The sequence below is a fragment of the Mobula birostris genome, chromosome 8, assembly GCF_030028105.1.
Source record: "Mobula birostris isolate sMobBir1 chromosome 8, sMobBir1.hap1, whole genome shotgun sequence".
Taxonomy (NCBI): domain Eukaryota; kingdom Metazoa; phylum Chordata; class Chondrichthyes; order Myliobatiformes; family Myliobatidae; genus Mobula; species Mobula birostris.
This window is the reverse complement of record NC_092377.1, coordinates 103,779,135-103,794,392: the sequence shown is the minus strand read 5'-3', so window position 1 is coordinate 103,794,392 and position 15,258 is coordinate 103,779,135. Positions and strand designations below refer to the sequence as shown.

The window sequence follows — 15,258 nt, the reverse complement described above, 5'->3', positions numbered from 1 at the left end:
CTTGCTGTGACTGGCGTGATATCATATCTATCATCTCCTTACCACATTCAAAGATGGACGGTATTCCATTGCTTGTGAATTGACATTCACAGCAGGACTGATGAGTTGTTGTGTTTGAGATACCTGAACTCCAATCCTTTGCCTTTTCTACCCTGTAAAATGTTTACAAAAGATATCCATGGGTGAAGGGCAACGTTTCAGACAAGGCAGTCTTTGTCTATCTGGTGATCTCTGTCGTCACACTGTCACAATGAGCCTCAACACAAATTAAGAGAACAAATCCACGTCTTCTATCTGTCACGGCTCAGGCATCTGGCCTCAGCATTAAATTCCATGACTGTCTACCTGTCTGTATCATAATGGGTTAATTCTGCCTGTCATCTATCTGTGATTTCACTCAGTGTGTCTCTGTCTATTGAGAAAGTATAGCAGCTCTGGTGATGTCCCACTGCCCTACTTGGAACTCACAGTATTTACACGGCTGCTCCTGGAGACTTTCTGATCACTGTGGCCCCGAGGTGATTGATGGTGGTGAACTCAACAATGGCAATGTCAATGAATGTCAAGAGCAGGTGATTACACTTTCTCATTGGAGATTACTTCTGTGGTGTGAATGCTACAGGTCACTTGTTACCCAAGACAGAGGTGTTCATTATCATGATACACCCTGAAGCAGTAGATGAAACAAAGAAACGTTCGGCTGTTTAAGGAAGGCTCTAAAAATTAACAAGGAAATTATACGCCAGTGAGACTGACATTAGCAGTGGGAAGGTTAGGGACCCAGATATATTATGAGGAAGGCTATTGTGGCTTGCAGGGGATGTGGACCAGCTGCAAAACTGGCAGATGGAATTTAATGCAGACAAGTGTGAGGTTTTGCACTTTGGTGGGACCAATGAGGGTTGATCTTACAGTGAACAGAAGGGCACTGAGGAGTGTGGTAAAAGAGACCTGAGTATACAGGTCCATAATTCATTGAAATTGGCATCACTGACAGATAGGGTCATAAAGAAAGCTTCTGGCATATTGGCCTTTGTTAATCATAAATTATTGAGTACAAGAGATGGGATATTATGTTGAAGTTGTATAAGACACTGTGAAGCCTATTTTGGAGTATTGTGTGCAGTTTTGGTCACCTACCCGCAGGAAAGATGTGAATAAGGTTGAAAGGGTACTGAGAAAACTCACACGGATGTTGCTGGGTTTGAAAGACTGGAGTTAATAGATTTAATAGGTTAGGACTTTATTCCTTGGAATGTAGAAGATTGAGAGGAGATTTGATAAGACATATACAAAATTATAAGGGGCATAGATGCTGAGGTCGGGTGAAACTACAACCAGAGGTCATCAATTAGGGTGAAGTTTAAGGGAAACCTTACTCAGAGGGTTGTGAGAGTGTGGAATGACCTGAAAGCACAGGTGGCGCATGCAAGCTCGATTTCAACATTTAAGAGTTTGTTTCGGTACATAGAATAGGCCATGGAGGGCTCTGGTCGATGTGAGTAGACAGTTTAAATGGTTCGGCACAGACCAGACGGACTGAAGGGCCTGTTTCTGTGCTGTACTTTTGAATGAATCTGTGACCAGCTGGGCTGAGTTGACTCTCTATCGTATACTGAGACAGAGTTTAAAATAGAACTGCTTTATTTGTCATAGAGCCAGAATATTAAACTCCAGTCCCCTTAAAGTTGAGTATTAGCAGAAGAAACTCCTCCCCCATCCAGTGACCAGGGTGGGGTGCAGAACCGGGTGTAAAGAGCAGCAGCAATAATTGGAGTTCCATACCATCAGTCATTCTTGAACTTGCCTCTGGACTCAGCAACTGTGATGGTTAAATATCCAGCATGCAGCTTATTGCAACTTTCTCCCCAGTGTGAACTCGGTAGTGTGTCACAAGGTTCGATAACTGAATGAATCCCTTCCCACATTCAGAGCAGATGAACGGTCTCTCCCCAGTGTGAACTCGATGGTGTGTCTGTAGGCTGGATGACTGAGTGAATCGCTTCCCACATACAGAGCAGATGTATGGCCTCTCCCCAGTGTGAACTCGCTGGTGTATCTTCAGTTGAGATGACTGAGCAAATCCCTTCCCGCAGTCTGAGCAGGCGAACGGTTTCTCCCCAGTGTGAATTCGCTGGTGTGTCTGTAGACTGGATGACTGAGTGAATCCCTTCCCACATTCAGCACAGGTGAATGGCCTATCTCCAGTGTGAACTCGCTCGTGTAGCTTCAGTTGAAATGACTGAGGAAATCCCTTCCCACAATCTGAGCAGGTGAATGGTTTCTCCCCAGTGTGAACTGACTGGTGTCTCTGTAGACTGGATGACTGAGAGAACCCCTTACCGCATTCAGAGCAAGTGAATGGCCTCTCTCCACTGTGAACTCGATGGTGTAGCTTCAAGTGAGATGAGTGAGTAAATCCTTTTCCACAATCTGAACAGGTGAATGGTTTCTCCCCAGTGTGAATTCGCTGGTGTGTGTGTAGGTGGGATGGTCGTGTGAATCCCTTCCCACATTCAGAGCAGATGAACAACATCTCTCCTGTGTGAACTCGCTGATGCACCTTCAGTTCAAATGACTGAGTGAATCCCTTCCCACAGTCTGAGCAGATGAACGGCCTCTCCCCAGTGTGAACTTGCTGGTGTCTCTGTAGATTGGATAACTGAATGAATCCTTTCCCACATTCTGAGCAGATGAATGGCCTGTCCCCAGTGTGAACTTGCTGGTGTGCCAGTAGGTAAGATGACCGAGTGAATCCCTTCCCACAGTCTGAGCAGGTGAACGGTCTCTCCCCAGTATGAACTCGCTGGTGTGTCTGCAGGTAGGACGGCCGAGTGAATCCCTTTCCACAATCTGAGCAGATGAATGGTCTCTCTCCTGTGTGAACACGCTGGTGTAGCTTCAGATGAAATGACCGAGTGAACCGCTTCCCACAGTCTGAGCAGGTGAACGGTTTCTCCCCAGTATGAACTGACTGGTGTGCCAGAAGATCAGATGACCGAGTGAATCCTATCCCACAATCTGAGCAGGTGAATGGCCTCTCCCCAGTGTGAACTAACTGGTGTGTCTGTAGGCTGGATGAAACAGTGAATCCCTTCCCACAGTCTGAGCAAGTGAATGGCCTCTCCCCAGTGTGAACTCGCTGGTGTACCTTCAGTTTAGATGATCGAGAAAATCCCATTCCACAGTCTGAGCAGGTGAATGGTTTCTCCCCAGTGTGAAATGACTGGTGTGCCAATAGGTCAGATGACCGAGTGAATCCCTTCCCACAGTCTGAACAGCTGAATGGCATCTCCCCAGTGTGAAATCACTTGAGTATCACAGATCAGATAACTGAGGACAGCTCTTCCACATACAGAGCAGGTGAATGGTCTCTCTTCCCTGGATTTTCTGCCGGTGAGCTGAGTGAGGTAGTTTCTTCCCAGACATTAACAGGTGAATAGCCTCTCACTGGTGAGAATTTTCTGATATATCTTCAGCTTAGAATACAGAATGAATCACTTCCCACAGTCAGGGCAGGTGAATCCTCTATCGTGTGAACTTGCTGATGTATCTTCAGGCTGAACAGAGCCCTCCCACACACGCAGTAGGTGAATGGCCTCTCTCCGCACTGTGAACTCACTGGTGTGACCGTGGGTCGGCTGAGTGAGTAAATTCCGTTATTGTGTTTGAGATTCCCCTACACACATTCTTTGCAATTTCTAACCTGTAAAAAGATTTACAAAAGACATGAATGAGTGAAGGACAACACTTCAGATGAGATAATTTTAGTCTGTGTGGTGAGCTCTGACATCACACTGTTACAGTGATGTTCAACACAAGTTGGAAGAACAATTCCTCATCTTCCAGTTGGGCACAGATCAGGCATATGGACTGGCATCAAAGTCTCTGACTGTTCTCCTGTCTGTATCAGAATGGATGATTTCTGCCTGACTTCAATCTGTGATTTGGCTCAGTTTGTCTCTCTCCATCAGTATTATTTCAAGTTCCAGTCATATCCCACAGTGCTACAAAGAGCACACAATATTACATGACTGCTCTTACAGATTTCCTAATTACTCTGACACACCTCCCCACCCCCAGTGATTGATAGTGGTGAACTCATCCATGGCAATGCCAATAAATATGAAGGGAAGGGGGGGCAGTAGTTCTTTCTCATTGGAATGTGGCACTTTTGTGCTGTGAAATCTAGATCACTTGTTACGCAGGACAAAGGTTTTTGATATCATTATGCACCCAGAGAGAGTGGTACAAAACATCTTCTTACAGGTAGAAGGGGCCAGTACAGGAAGAGGTTGAACAAAAGTGATTTCCTCAAGAACTAAAGGCCATGGAAGGATTCTGCTGTGTGTGTGTGTGTGTGTGTGTGTGTGTGTGTGTGTGTTTTCATGCAGCACTGATTGACATTTCCATTCACTGGAAGATAAGACTATTCATCCAAGATTAACTCATTATAATATTTGAGTTCCGAGTTCCTATTCATTGGAGTTTGATAGCTGGAGCTCAACAGGGTCTGAGAGATCCATCCGCTCTCATTTCCTCCACCTGAGCTTCCAAACGTGCCCGGTGAGCTGAGGCAGTGTCTGCACGGCTGCCCCTCTACCCAGAAACCCTCACGACCCAGAGACCTGTCTATCCGTTACCGTCCCAGGGGGGAGGCGCATGCCCCTCAAAATGGCGCCAGCGCCTTCACTCACCAGCGGGAAACTCCCTCCAGGGGCTTGGTCTGAATCATGGGGTTGAGAGAGATCGAAATCACAGGGACAAATCCCGGTTTGCGGGGCCACTGAATATCAGGAACTCACAGCAATTGCCCTGCAGTCAGGGTGCTCATGCCCCCGCCCCACTCGGAGCACCGATCCTCACCTGCGGTCGGTCCGCAGTCTTTTGTCCACTGAGCGCATGCGCGATTTCCGCGCACAGTCTGCGGCCTTTACGCCTGCGCATTCGATAGTGGGTCCCTGGCGGCTAATCCTGACGCGCGGTCTCCTTCGTGTGGGCGCGGTGCCATTAAAAGTGTCTGCAAATTCCGTTTCCACGCCACAAGTCTAAAAGATATTTAATGATTTTATATAGAAAGACAGCAGCTAACTATCGCAGCAAGCTCCCACAAATAATATACTTAATATCAATAGGCATTCCGTGTGTCAAATATCAAAATCTAACTCACTTAAAAACGCAAGAGATTCTGCAGATGCTGGAAATACAGAGCAATACTGTACACACAAAGTGCTGGAGGGACTCAGCAGGTCAGGCAGCATCTAAGCAGAAGAATAAACAATCAACTTTACATATATTGCTAATCTTTCATTTGTTGCCACATCCTCCCCGTCTGATTTCTGTCCTCCCTGGGAACTCTAGACCCTGCCACTTTCTGGATCCCCAAAGCCCTGACTTGTGCTGGCTCCCCTTTGGGTTTTGACCCTACTCCATCAACACCGTTCCTCCGTTACCCTTTAGAGGAGAGTGGTGTATTGCAACTGTTGAGCTATGTGAGGGACAGCCTTTGAAATCAGTGAAAATGACCCACAACGTTAAAGTGAACAGGGAAGGAGTTTAACCATGCATGACATTCTCCTTGGGCCCAGAGCCCTGAGGAACCAGGAATGTCTGGGATAAAATCACAGTGAGCTCATCATCTTATTCAACCTGCAGAAACTCATGCAGAAAATTCAAGCAAAACTTCTTCACCCACAGTGGTGACCAGTTGCAAACTGTCACCACAGGGAGAGCAAGAGATGAATAGCAGGGATGGATTTAAAAGGACTGATGTGGAACAGAAACATGGGCAGGGACCAGTTGGACTGAGTGGCCTCTACTGTACATAGGGTGTGTGACAGAGACAGGAAGCACCTGAGACACAGGATTTGAAATAGAACAGATTTATTTGTCACAGATCCACAACATTAAACACCAGTCTAACTTAAGGTCAGCAACAGCAGAACACACCCCTCCAATGCTCAGTGATCAGGGGTCCGTCCTGGATGTGTTGAACAGCCGCAAAATCTACAGAATCTGATATTACCCTTCTCTTGTGAACTTTTAACTGGATTCAGTCAGCAGGATGGTTAAAAATTTAACATACAGCTTATCTGAACTTTCTCCTTGATGTGCAGTTGCTGGTGTTTCAGCAGTAGGATGACCAAGGAAGTCTCTTTGCTTTCTCAGGACTCTAGTTATTATGAACTGTCCGGAGCATGACAAGGCAGGTTAACTGGATGAATCTCTTCCCATGCTCAAAACAGGTGTATGGCTATTGCCCTGTCTGAATTGGCTGATGTCTCTGTGTTTCCAATAACTGAATAAGTCCCTTCCCATACTTGGAATAGATAAATGTCCTCTCTACAATGCAGACTCTCTGGTGCTTCTGTGTATCAGATGATTGAATGAATCCCTTCCCACACACAGAGCAGGTGAATGTTCTCTCCCCAGTGTGAATTTGCTGGTGTATCTGCATGTACGATGACTTCATGAATCCCTTCCAAAATGAGAGCCAATGGATGGCATCTCATTGTTATCAACTTGATGGCAAATTATCAGGTCAGATCACGGGTATGTACACACATACAGGTTCTCCTGGCTATGACTGCAGAGTATGTCTGTAGGGTCAGTGTTCTGTTCTGGGTGTCAGATATGGGATGTCCGGGAGACTTCCAGCCTCCCTGATGTCCATTTCTGCACCAGGTGCATTGAGATGCAGCTCCTTGGAGTCCGTGTTAGGGAACTGGAGCTGCAGCTCGATGATCTTCGGCTTGTTAGGGAAAGTGAGGAGGTGATAGACTGGAGCTACAGGGAGGTAGTCGCCCCAAGGTTACAGGAAACAGATAAATGGATGACTGTCAAGAGATGGAAGGGAGAAAGTCAGATAGTGGAGAACACCCCTGTGGCCGTCCCCCTCACAATAAGTACTCCATTTTGAGTACTGTTGGGGGTTGGGGCCTATCCGGGGGAAGCAACAGCCTTTGGCACAAGGTCTGGCCCTGTGGCTCAGAAGAGTAGGAAACTGAAAAGGATGGCAGCGGTAATAGGGGACTCTATAGTTGGCGAGACAGATAGGTGATTCTTTGGACACAAAAAAGAAACACGGATGGCAGACTGCCTCCCAGGTGCCAGGATCCACAATGTTTCTGAACACATCCACAATATCCTGAAAAGGGAGGGTGAGCAGCCAGAACTTGTGGGACATATTGGTACCAAAGACCAAGGTAGAAAAAGGAAGGAGGTCCTGAAAACAGAATACAGGGAGATAGGAGGCAAGTTGAGAAGCTGGACCTCATGGGTAGTCATTTCGGAATTGCTGCCTGTGTCACGTGACAGTGAGGATAGAAATAGAATGAGGTGACAGATAAATGCGTGGCTGAAGAATTGGAGCAGGAGGCAGGGATTCAGATTTCTGGATAATTGGGACCTCTTCTGACAAGTGTGACCTGTACAAAAAGGGACAAGTTGCATTTGAATCCAAGGGGGACCAATATCCTTATGGGCAGGTTTGCTAAAGCTGTTGGGAGTGGTTTAAACTAATATTGCAGTGGGACAGGAATCAGTTTGATAGAGCTGAGGATGAGCTGGGATGATGCGTGTAACATGAATGTAAGGAAGGACAAACCAATGATTGGGTACAAATGCAGACAGAGTAAAGAGTTAAATTGTACCACTGAAGCAGAATTCAAAAGGACGAAGAATGCAAGACTGAAGGTGCTATATTTAAATGGACATGGAATTCGGAATAAGGTGGATGAACTCGTGGCGCAATTAGAGATTGGTCAGTAGGATGTTGTGGGCATCACTGAGTCATGGCTGAAAGAAGGTCATAGTTGGGAGCTTAATATAAAATTATATACTTTGTATCAAAAGGACAGGCAGGAATGCATAGGTGGTAGTAAGTGATGGAACTAAAGCTTTAGAAAGAGATGATACAGGGTCAGAGAATGTTGAATCTTTGTGAGTGGAGTTAAGAAACTGCAAGTTAAAAAGAAAAGCCATTACGGGAATCATATATAGGCCTCCAAATAGTAGCTAAGATGTGGGGTTGAGATTGCAAAGGGAGCTGGAAAAGGCATGTAATAAGTGTAATGACACAATTGTAATGGGGGACTTCATTATGCAAGGGGATTGGGAAAATCAAGTTGATGTTGGATCGCAAGAGAGGGAATTTGTTGAATGCCAATGAGATGGCTTTTTAGAACAGCTTGTGCTTGAGCCTACTCGGGGAAAGGCTGTCCTACATTGGGTGTTGTGCAATATTCCAGATTTTACAAGGGAGTTTAAGATAAAGGAACCCTCTGGAGAGTGATCATAATATAATTGGATTCATTCTGCAATTTGAGAGGGAGAAGCATAAGTCAGATGTATCAGTATCACAATGGAATAAAGGGAATTACAGAGGCATGAGAGATGAGCTTGCCCAGGTGGATTGGAGGAGGATACCGGCAGGGATGATGGCAGAACAGAGGTGGCTGAAGCTTCTGGGAATAGTTCATAAGGTACAAGATAGGTATGTCCCACAGAAAGAGAAGTTCTCAAATAGCAGGGGAAGGCAACTGTGGCTGACAAAAGAAGTTAAGGACTGCATGAAAGCCAAGAAAAGTGCATAAAAGGTAGCAAAAGTGAGTGGGACGTTGCATGATTGGGAAGCTTTTAAATCCAACAAAAGGCAACTAAAAAAGCTATAAGAAGGGAAAAGATGAAATATGAAGGTAAACTAGCCAATAATATAAAGCAGTAGACTAAGAGTTTTCTCAGTTATATAAAGAGTAAAAGGGAGGTGACAGCTGATATTGGACCACTGGAAAATAAGGCTGGTGAGGTATTAATAGGGGACAAAGAAATGGCGGATGAACTTGGCATCAGTCTTCACTGTGGTTGACACTAGCAGTCTGCCAGAGGTCCATAAGTGTCAGGGAGCGGAAATGAGTGCCATTGCTATCACAAAAGAAAAAGTGCCAGGCAAACTGTAATGTCTTAAGGTGAATAAATCACCTGGACCAGATGGACTACATCTCAGTGTTCTGAAAGAGGTTGTTGAAGAAATAGCAGATGCATTGGTTATGATCTTTCAAGAATCATTTGATCCTGGTATTGTCCCAGAGGACTGGTAAATTGCAATGGTGACACCACTCTTTAAGATGGGAGGAAGGTAAAAGAAAGGAAATTATAGGCCAATTAGCCTAACTTCAGTGATTGAGAGAGTGTTAGGAGTCTATTATTAAGATGAGGTTTCAGTGTACTTGGAGACGAATAATGAAGTAAGTCAACGTCAGCATAGTTGCCGTAAAGGGAAATCTTGCCTGACAAATCAGTTAGAGTTCTTTGAGGAAGTAACAGCAGGGTGGACAAAGGAGAGGCAGTGGATGTCATTCACTTGCATTTTCAGAAGGCATTTGATAAGGTGCTACACATGAGGCTGCTTAACAAGATAAAATCCCATGGCAATACAATTAAGATACCGGCATGGACAGAGGAATGGCTGATATGAAGGAAGCAGCAAGTGGGACAAAGGGGAATTTTTCTGGTTGGCTGCCAGTGACTAGCGGTGTTCCTCAGGGGTCAGTATTGGGACTGCTACTTTTCATATTGTTTGTTAATGATTTAGATAATGGAATTGATGGCTTTGTAGCAAAGTTTGCAGATGATATGAAGAGGGGTGGACGGGTAGGTAGTGCTGAGGAAGCAATGTGATTTCAGCAGGACTTAGAGAAACTGAAGGAACAGGGAAAAATGTGGCAGATGGTATACAGTGTTGGGAAATGTATGATACTGCATTTTGCTAAAAGGAACAAAAGTTCAGACTATTTAAATAGGGAGAAAATTCAAACATTAGACGTGCAGAAGGACTGAGGAGTCCTTGTGCAAGACTCTCAGAAGGTTAATTTACAGGTTGAGTCTATGGTAAAGAGGGCAAGTGCAATGTTGGCATTTAATTCAAGGGGAGTGTAATATAAAAGCAAGAAGACAATGCTGAGGCTTTATAAGACACTAGTCAGGCTGCATTTGGAGTATTTTTGGGCCCCATATCTCAGAAAGGATGTGTTGTCACTGGACAGAATCCAGAGAGAGGCCATGAGAATGATTCTGGGAATGAAGGGGTTAACCTATGAGGAGCATTTGGCAGCTTTCGGTCTGTACTCACTGGAATTTAGAAGAATGTGGGGAGATCTCATTGAAACCTACCGAATGTTGAAAGATTAGATAAGGTGGATGTGGAGAGGATGTTTCCTATGGTGGGGGTATCCAGAACTAGAGGGCACAGCCTCAAAGTTGAGGGGTGACCCGTTGGAACAGAGGTAAGGAGGAATTTTGTTAGCCAGAGAATAATGAACCTGTGGAGCGCTCTGCCACAAACTCCTGTGGACACCAAGTCAGTGGTTATATGTACAGCGAAAATTGATAGTTGCCTGATTCGTCAGGCATCAAAGGTAGGTGAACGGGGTTGAGTGAAATCCGGGATCAGCCATGATGGAATGGCGGAGCAGACTCGATGGCCTAGATCTGCTCCTATGTCTTATGGTCTTATGGACTGGTGTGCAGTCTCCTCAAGAATCTCCTCCTCCACATTCAAGGATTGGTGGCATTCAGATGCTGTTAAACTGAAAGACACAGCAGAATTTTCGTGCTGTTGTGTTTGAGATACCCATACACACATCTTTTGTCTTTTCTACAAAGGATGTCAACGAGTGAAGGAAAATGTTTCAGCTAAAATAATTTTGGTCTTCTAACCAGGCACAGTCAGGCATCTGAACACAACATCAAATTCTCTGCCTTCCCTCCATATCAGAATGGCTCATTTCTGCCTTTCATCAGTCTGTGACTTGGTTAAGTTTGTCGCGCTCCATTAGGTTAGCTTCACATTCTGGGCCTGTCCCACAGACTTACGAAGAACACATTGTATTTACACAGCTGTTTCTGAAGACTTTCTGATTATTGTGACCCTCCTGACATTTGATGGTGGTAAACTCCGAGTCAGCAATGCCATTCACCCTCAAGAGTAGGTGATGATGCTTTCTCGTTGGAGATTGACTCTGTGTGGTGTGAATGCCACTGGTCACTTGTTACTCAGTACATTGTTACGTACCCAGAGAAAACAGAAAACAAACGTGGTCTCAGTGGCAGATAGTCAGAACCACAGGATGCTGAACAAAGTGATTTCCTAAATGAGCAAAGGTGACACAATGACTTTGTCCACTGTCCATTCCTCTCCAGAGACACTTCCTGACCCACTGAGCTCCCCAGTGTTTTATGAGTGGCTGGAATAAGTGGGTCGATTTCACTGGAAGGAGGTAACTTTTGGAATACCCTAGAGATCGGCTCTTGGCCACAGTTGTTGACCATGAGGAGGGAACGAGATGTGAGATGTCCAAGTCTGCTGATGACACAGAGACAGTGGAAGGAAATCCGATGATGACATTGTGATTCTGCATCAAGTGGTTCAGAAGGCAGATGGCTCTTTGGCCTTTACTGCACAGGGAGTGGAGTTTAGGAACGGGGCGGTGTAGTTCCCAATGTACACGGTGTTGGCGAGGACTCATCTGGAATTCTGTGCACGGTTTGTTCCCTGAGCTAAAAGAAATGATAAGAATAACATTGGAGTCAGTCCAGAGGAGATTTGCCAGTGAAATTCCTGGGATGATTTACCAGCAGAGGGGAGACAATTTGGGCCTGAATTTAGAGTATATTCACATGTGATATTAAGGGGGCCTGATAGGGTGTCTGTTGAGTATCTTGATAGGCCATCTCCCTTCATCAGTCAGAAAGTAATGGACAGGGCAAAGTTAGGGGATGCTCATTTCATATGGAGACATATGGAATTTTCTGGAATTATATGTCTGAGTGAGCAATCTATGGGATTCTCTGACCCTAAGGGTGTGGAGGCCATGTGGCTAGGTATATTTCAGGTGGGGATAGATAAAGGGAGTGAGGAACTAAGGGGTAGGGAAACAGACACTGGAGCTGTGATCAGCACAGATCAGAGATAACCGTGTTAACTAACGAAAAGGCTTTAAGACATAGGAGCAGAATGAGGCCATTCAGCCCATCGAGTCTGCTCTGCCATTCCATCATGGCTGATTGATTACCCCTTCAAACTCAATTCTACTGGATTTTCCTCATGAACATTCACACCCAGACCAATTAAGAACCTAGCAACCTCTGCTTTAAATATACCCTATGAGTTGGCATCCATAGCAGTTTGTGGCAATGAGTTAACAGATTCACTACCCTAAAGAAATTCCTTCTCATCACTGTTCTGAATGGGTGTCCCTTTAGTCTGAGGCTGTGTCCCCTGGTCTTAGACTCCCTTATTATTGGATACATCCTCTCCACATCCACTCTATCTTGGCCTTTCAATACTCGAGCACCCCTTTTGAGTTCCAGCATCATTGTCAGGTACCTCCTCTAGACCCTCTCCAATGCCAGCACATCTTTTCATAGATAAGGGGCCCAAGCTGCTCACAATACTCCGTGCAGTCTGATCAATGCCTTATAAAGCTTCAGCATTACATCCTTCCTTTTATATTCTAGTCCTCTCAGAATGAATGCTGGCATTACATTTGAGTCACTTTATGTACATGCAATAACTCTACGTATTTTAGCGAATCTTATGTGTTTGTATTTATTATGTTTTATTGTTCCCATTATGTTTATTCTGTTTTTTATGCTGCATTGAATCCAGAGTAACAATCTTTTCACTCTCTTTTACACTGAAGACTGACAATAAACAATCTTGAATCTTGAATGTACTGGATCTCTGAAACTGAAAGGTGACAATGCATTTGCTCTCCTTACTACCAACTCAATCTACAAATTAACCAGTAGGGACTCCTGCACAAGGACTCCCAAGTCACTTTGCTCCTCTGATATTTGAATCTTCTCCCTGTTTAGAAAGTTGTCTATGCCTTTGTTCAATCTATGATATATCTTTGTTCAATGACCATGCTCTTCTCAGTCCTTCTGCAGACACCCTGCTTCCTCAACATTATCTGCCCCTCCACCTAGGAGGAGGAGACCGTTGGGAGAGGTGGATGGTGGGAGGGTGAGTTGGTGAATGAGAAGGGGGAGATGGACAAGGGACGGGGTGGATACAACACTGTGTCACCATCACTGAGCTGGGTTCAGTCAGCACCTGGCCCCTCAGCCTGAGCCTGGACTTAACCAGACAGATGTGACAGATGGTGGTGTAAGGAAAAGTTAAATGTGATTCCTCGGTATTTGCTAAGGTACAGTGGAAGTCTGTCAGACAAAATGGTGTTAGCTTAGAGTGGGATTGTTTTGAGAAAGTACAAGAGAAGCAGCTCACAGCAATGTTTGAGAAAGTTAAGGGAATACAAGTCTATCAACATAACAGTGGAAAATGGTGAAAAACATGTCTTACTGGGGAAGGCGAGGTCATTGCGCAGAGACAGGTAACAAATGCATGGAAACGTACAACTGTAGGGGATTTTGAAGGGTATAAAAGGGACACGTTCCTGGTGTAAGGAGAGAAAGTTTTGTCCCAGGCTGGTCACAGCTGGTGATGGGTGCTGACAGAGGGTCAGTATGTCGAGGAGAGTCAGAGCGTGTCGAAATGGAGTTAGACTTCAGAAGAGAGAGAGAGGAGGGGCTGTGTAGAAGTCTGTCAGCATTCCACACATCAGCTCACTTAGAGGATGACAAGTACTATTTTGATTTTTGTACTGCTACTACTTATTGCTCTAGAGATTTGTTTTTTTTGTATTGCATTTGTGCTAGTTCTAATAAAGTATTTTCTTGTGGCCTTGAACATGTGTGTTGTCTCCTTTTGTTTGTAAATACATATGCAAATTCCCTGAGGTGAACCAGGAAAGAACACAGAACAAATGTTAAAATAACTTCTGTTTACAGGCAGTAGGAAGAATCACATTGCAGTCACTCCTCATTCTCCTGCCCTCCAGGGAATAAAGAGACAGAGTGACCAACCTCTCCCTATAACTGAGGCTCTCCAGTCGTGCAATCATCCTCATAAATCTCCTCTGCACGCCTTCAGCTTGGCAATGTCTTCCCTACAACAGGGTGACCAACACCGCACACAATATTCCAAGAGTGGACTCAACAATAACTGATATAACTACAACATAATGCCCCTGCTCCTAAACTCGATGCCCTGACTGATGAAGGCCAGCAAGCTAAAAACCGCTTTCACCACTCTGTCTACTTGTGCTGTCACGTTCAGTGAACCGTGCACTTGTGGTCCCAGCTCCCTCTCTTCCTCAACACTCGTCAGTGCCTTGTCATTCACTGTATAGGCCCCACCCTGGTCTGAATGTCTACAATGTGTCACCTCACACTGATCTACATTGAAAAGCATTTCACATTCCTCAGCCCATCTCCCTGACTGATCAACATGTCTTTGTAATTTCAGTGTAACCAAATTCATTATCAGTAAGACCCAGTAATTTAGTGTTAACAGTAACGTTGCCGGCCGTGCCGTGTACATTCACATCCAAATCTGTTACATTAATAATAAATAACAGAGGGGCCAGCACTGACTCCTCAGGCACCCCACTAGTCACAGTACTCCAGTCTGCAGGCCCAATCAGTGACAGAAGCAGAGCACTTCGACCTGTTTACTCGCAGGCCGGCGAAGCTTGTATAAAAGGAGAGCTTCATGGGCGTTCAGACATTTCAGAAGCCCAATCAGTGACTGGAGCAGAGCACTGCGAATTGAATAAAAGTACAGAAGGGACAAGTGGGGCAGCCATTATTGGGAGTAGGCCAGCGGTGAGAGTAGGATCATCAGGTTTTGACGAGAAGAGGCCGAGGCCAAAGAAGCAGGTCAGAAGGGTTAGTTTTTCCTTTTGTTATTGCTGAATGGGTTGCCTATTGTACAATGCAGGCAGGGTGGCAGATACAGCAGTGAAATGCTCCTCCTGTAGGATGTGGGAATTCATGGAACCTGATGGTCCCCCTCATGACTACACCTGCGGGAAGTTTCGCCAACTCCAGCTCATGAAAGACCGCACGAAGGAGCTGAAGCTGGATGAACTAAGGATCATCCGGGAAGCAGAACAATTGATAAATACAACTTTTGAGCAGGTGGTTACATCGAGAGTGCAGCATTCATGGAGTAGGTGGGTGAAAATCAAGAGAGATACAGGGAGAAGGAAGTCAGTGCAGGGTCTCGCTGTGGCCATTCCCCTCAGCAACAGGTATAGCCCTTTGGATACTGCTGAGGGGGATGATCTATCCGGGCAAGACAGCAGCAGCTAGACTAATAACACTGTGGTCAGCTCTGAGCCTCAAAAGGGT

General features: G+C 45.3%; 1 protein-coding gene across 3 annotated transcripts; it reads right to left on the bottom strand.

Annotated features, from left to right (window-relative positions):
* Positions 1 to 1,647: 1,647 nt before the first annotated feature.
* LOC140201551 (uncharacterized) lies at positions 1,648 to 4,895 on the bottom strand. Of its 3 annotated transcripts, none has more exons than XM_072265837.1 (2): positions 4,867 to 4,895; positions 1,648 to 3,706 (listed from the first exon to the last, which is right to left on the bottom strand). In XM_072265837.1, the coding sequence occupies exon 2, from the start codon at positions 3,290 to 3,292 to the stop codon at positions 1,832 to 1,834; it is 1,461 nt and encodes a 486-aa protein (XP_072121938.1). In that variant the 5' UTR covers positions 3,293 to 3,706; positions 4,867 to 4,895; the 3' UTR covers positions 1,648 to 1,831. The 3 variants fall into 3 exon arrangements, with proteins under 3 accessions (XP_072121938.1, XP_072121937.1, XP_072121939.1); XM_072265836.1 differs by having other exon boundaries at positions 4,698 to 4,883; XM_072265838.1 differs by having other exon boundaries at positions 4,806 to 4,880.
* Between the last annotated feature and the right edge of the window lie 10,363 nt (positions 4,896 to 15,258).

What these genes read in the sequence shown, in the direction of transcription:
- LOC140201551 (XM_072265837.1), bottom strand. Translation starts at nt 3,292, where the DNA reads ATGCCATTCAGCTGTTCAGACTGTGGGAAGGGATTCACTCGGTCATCT.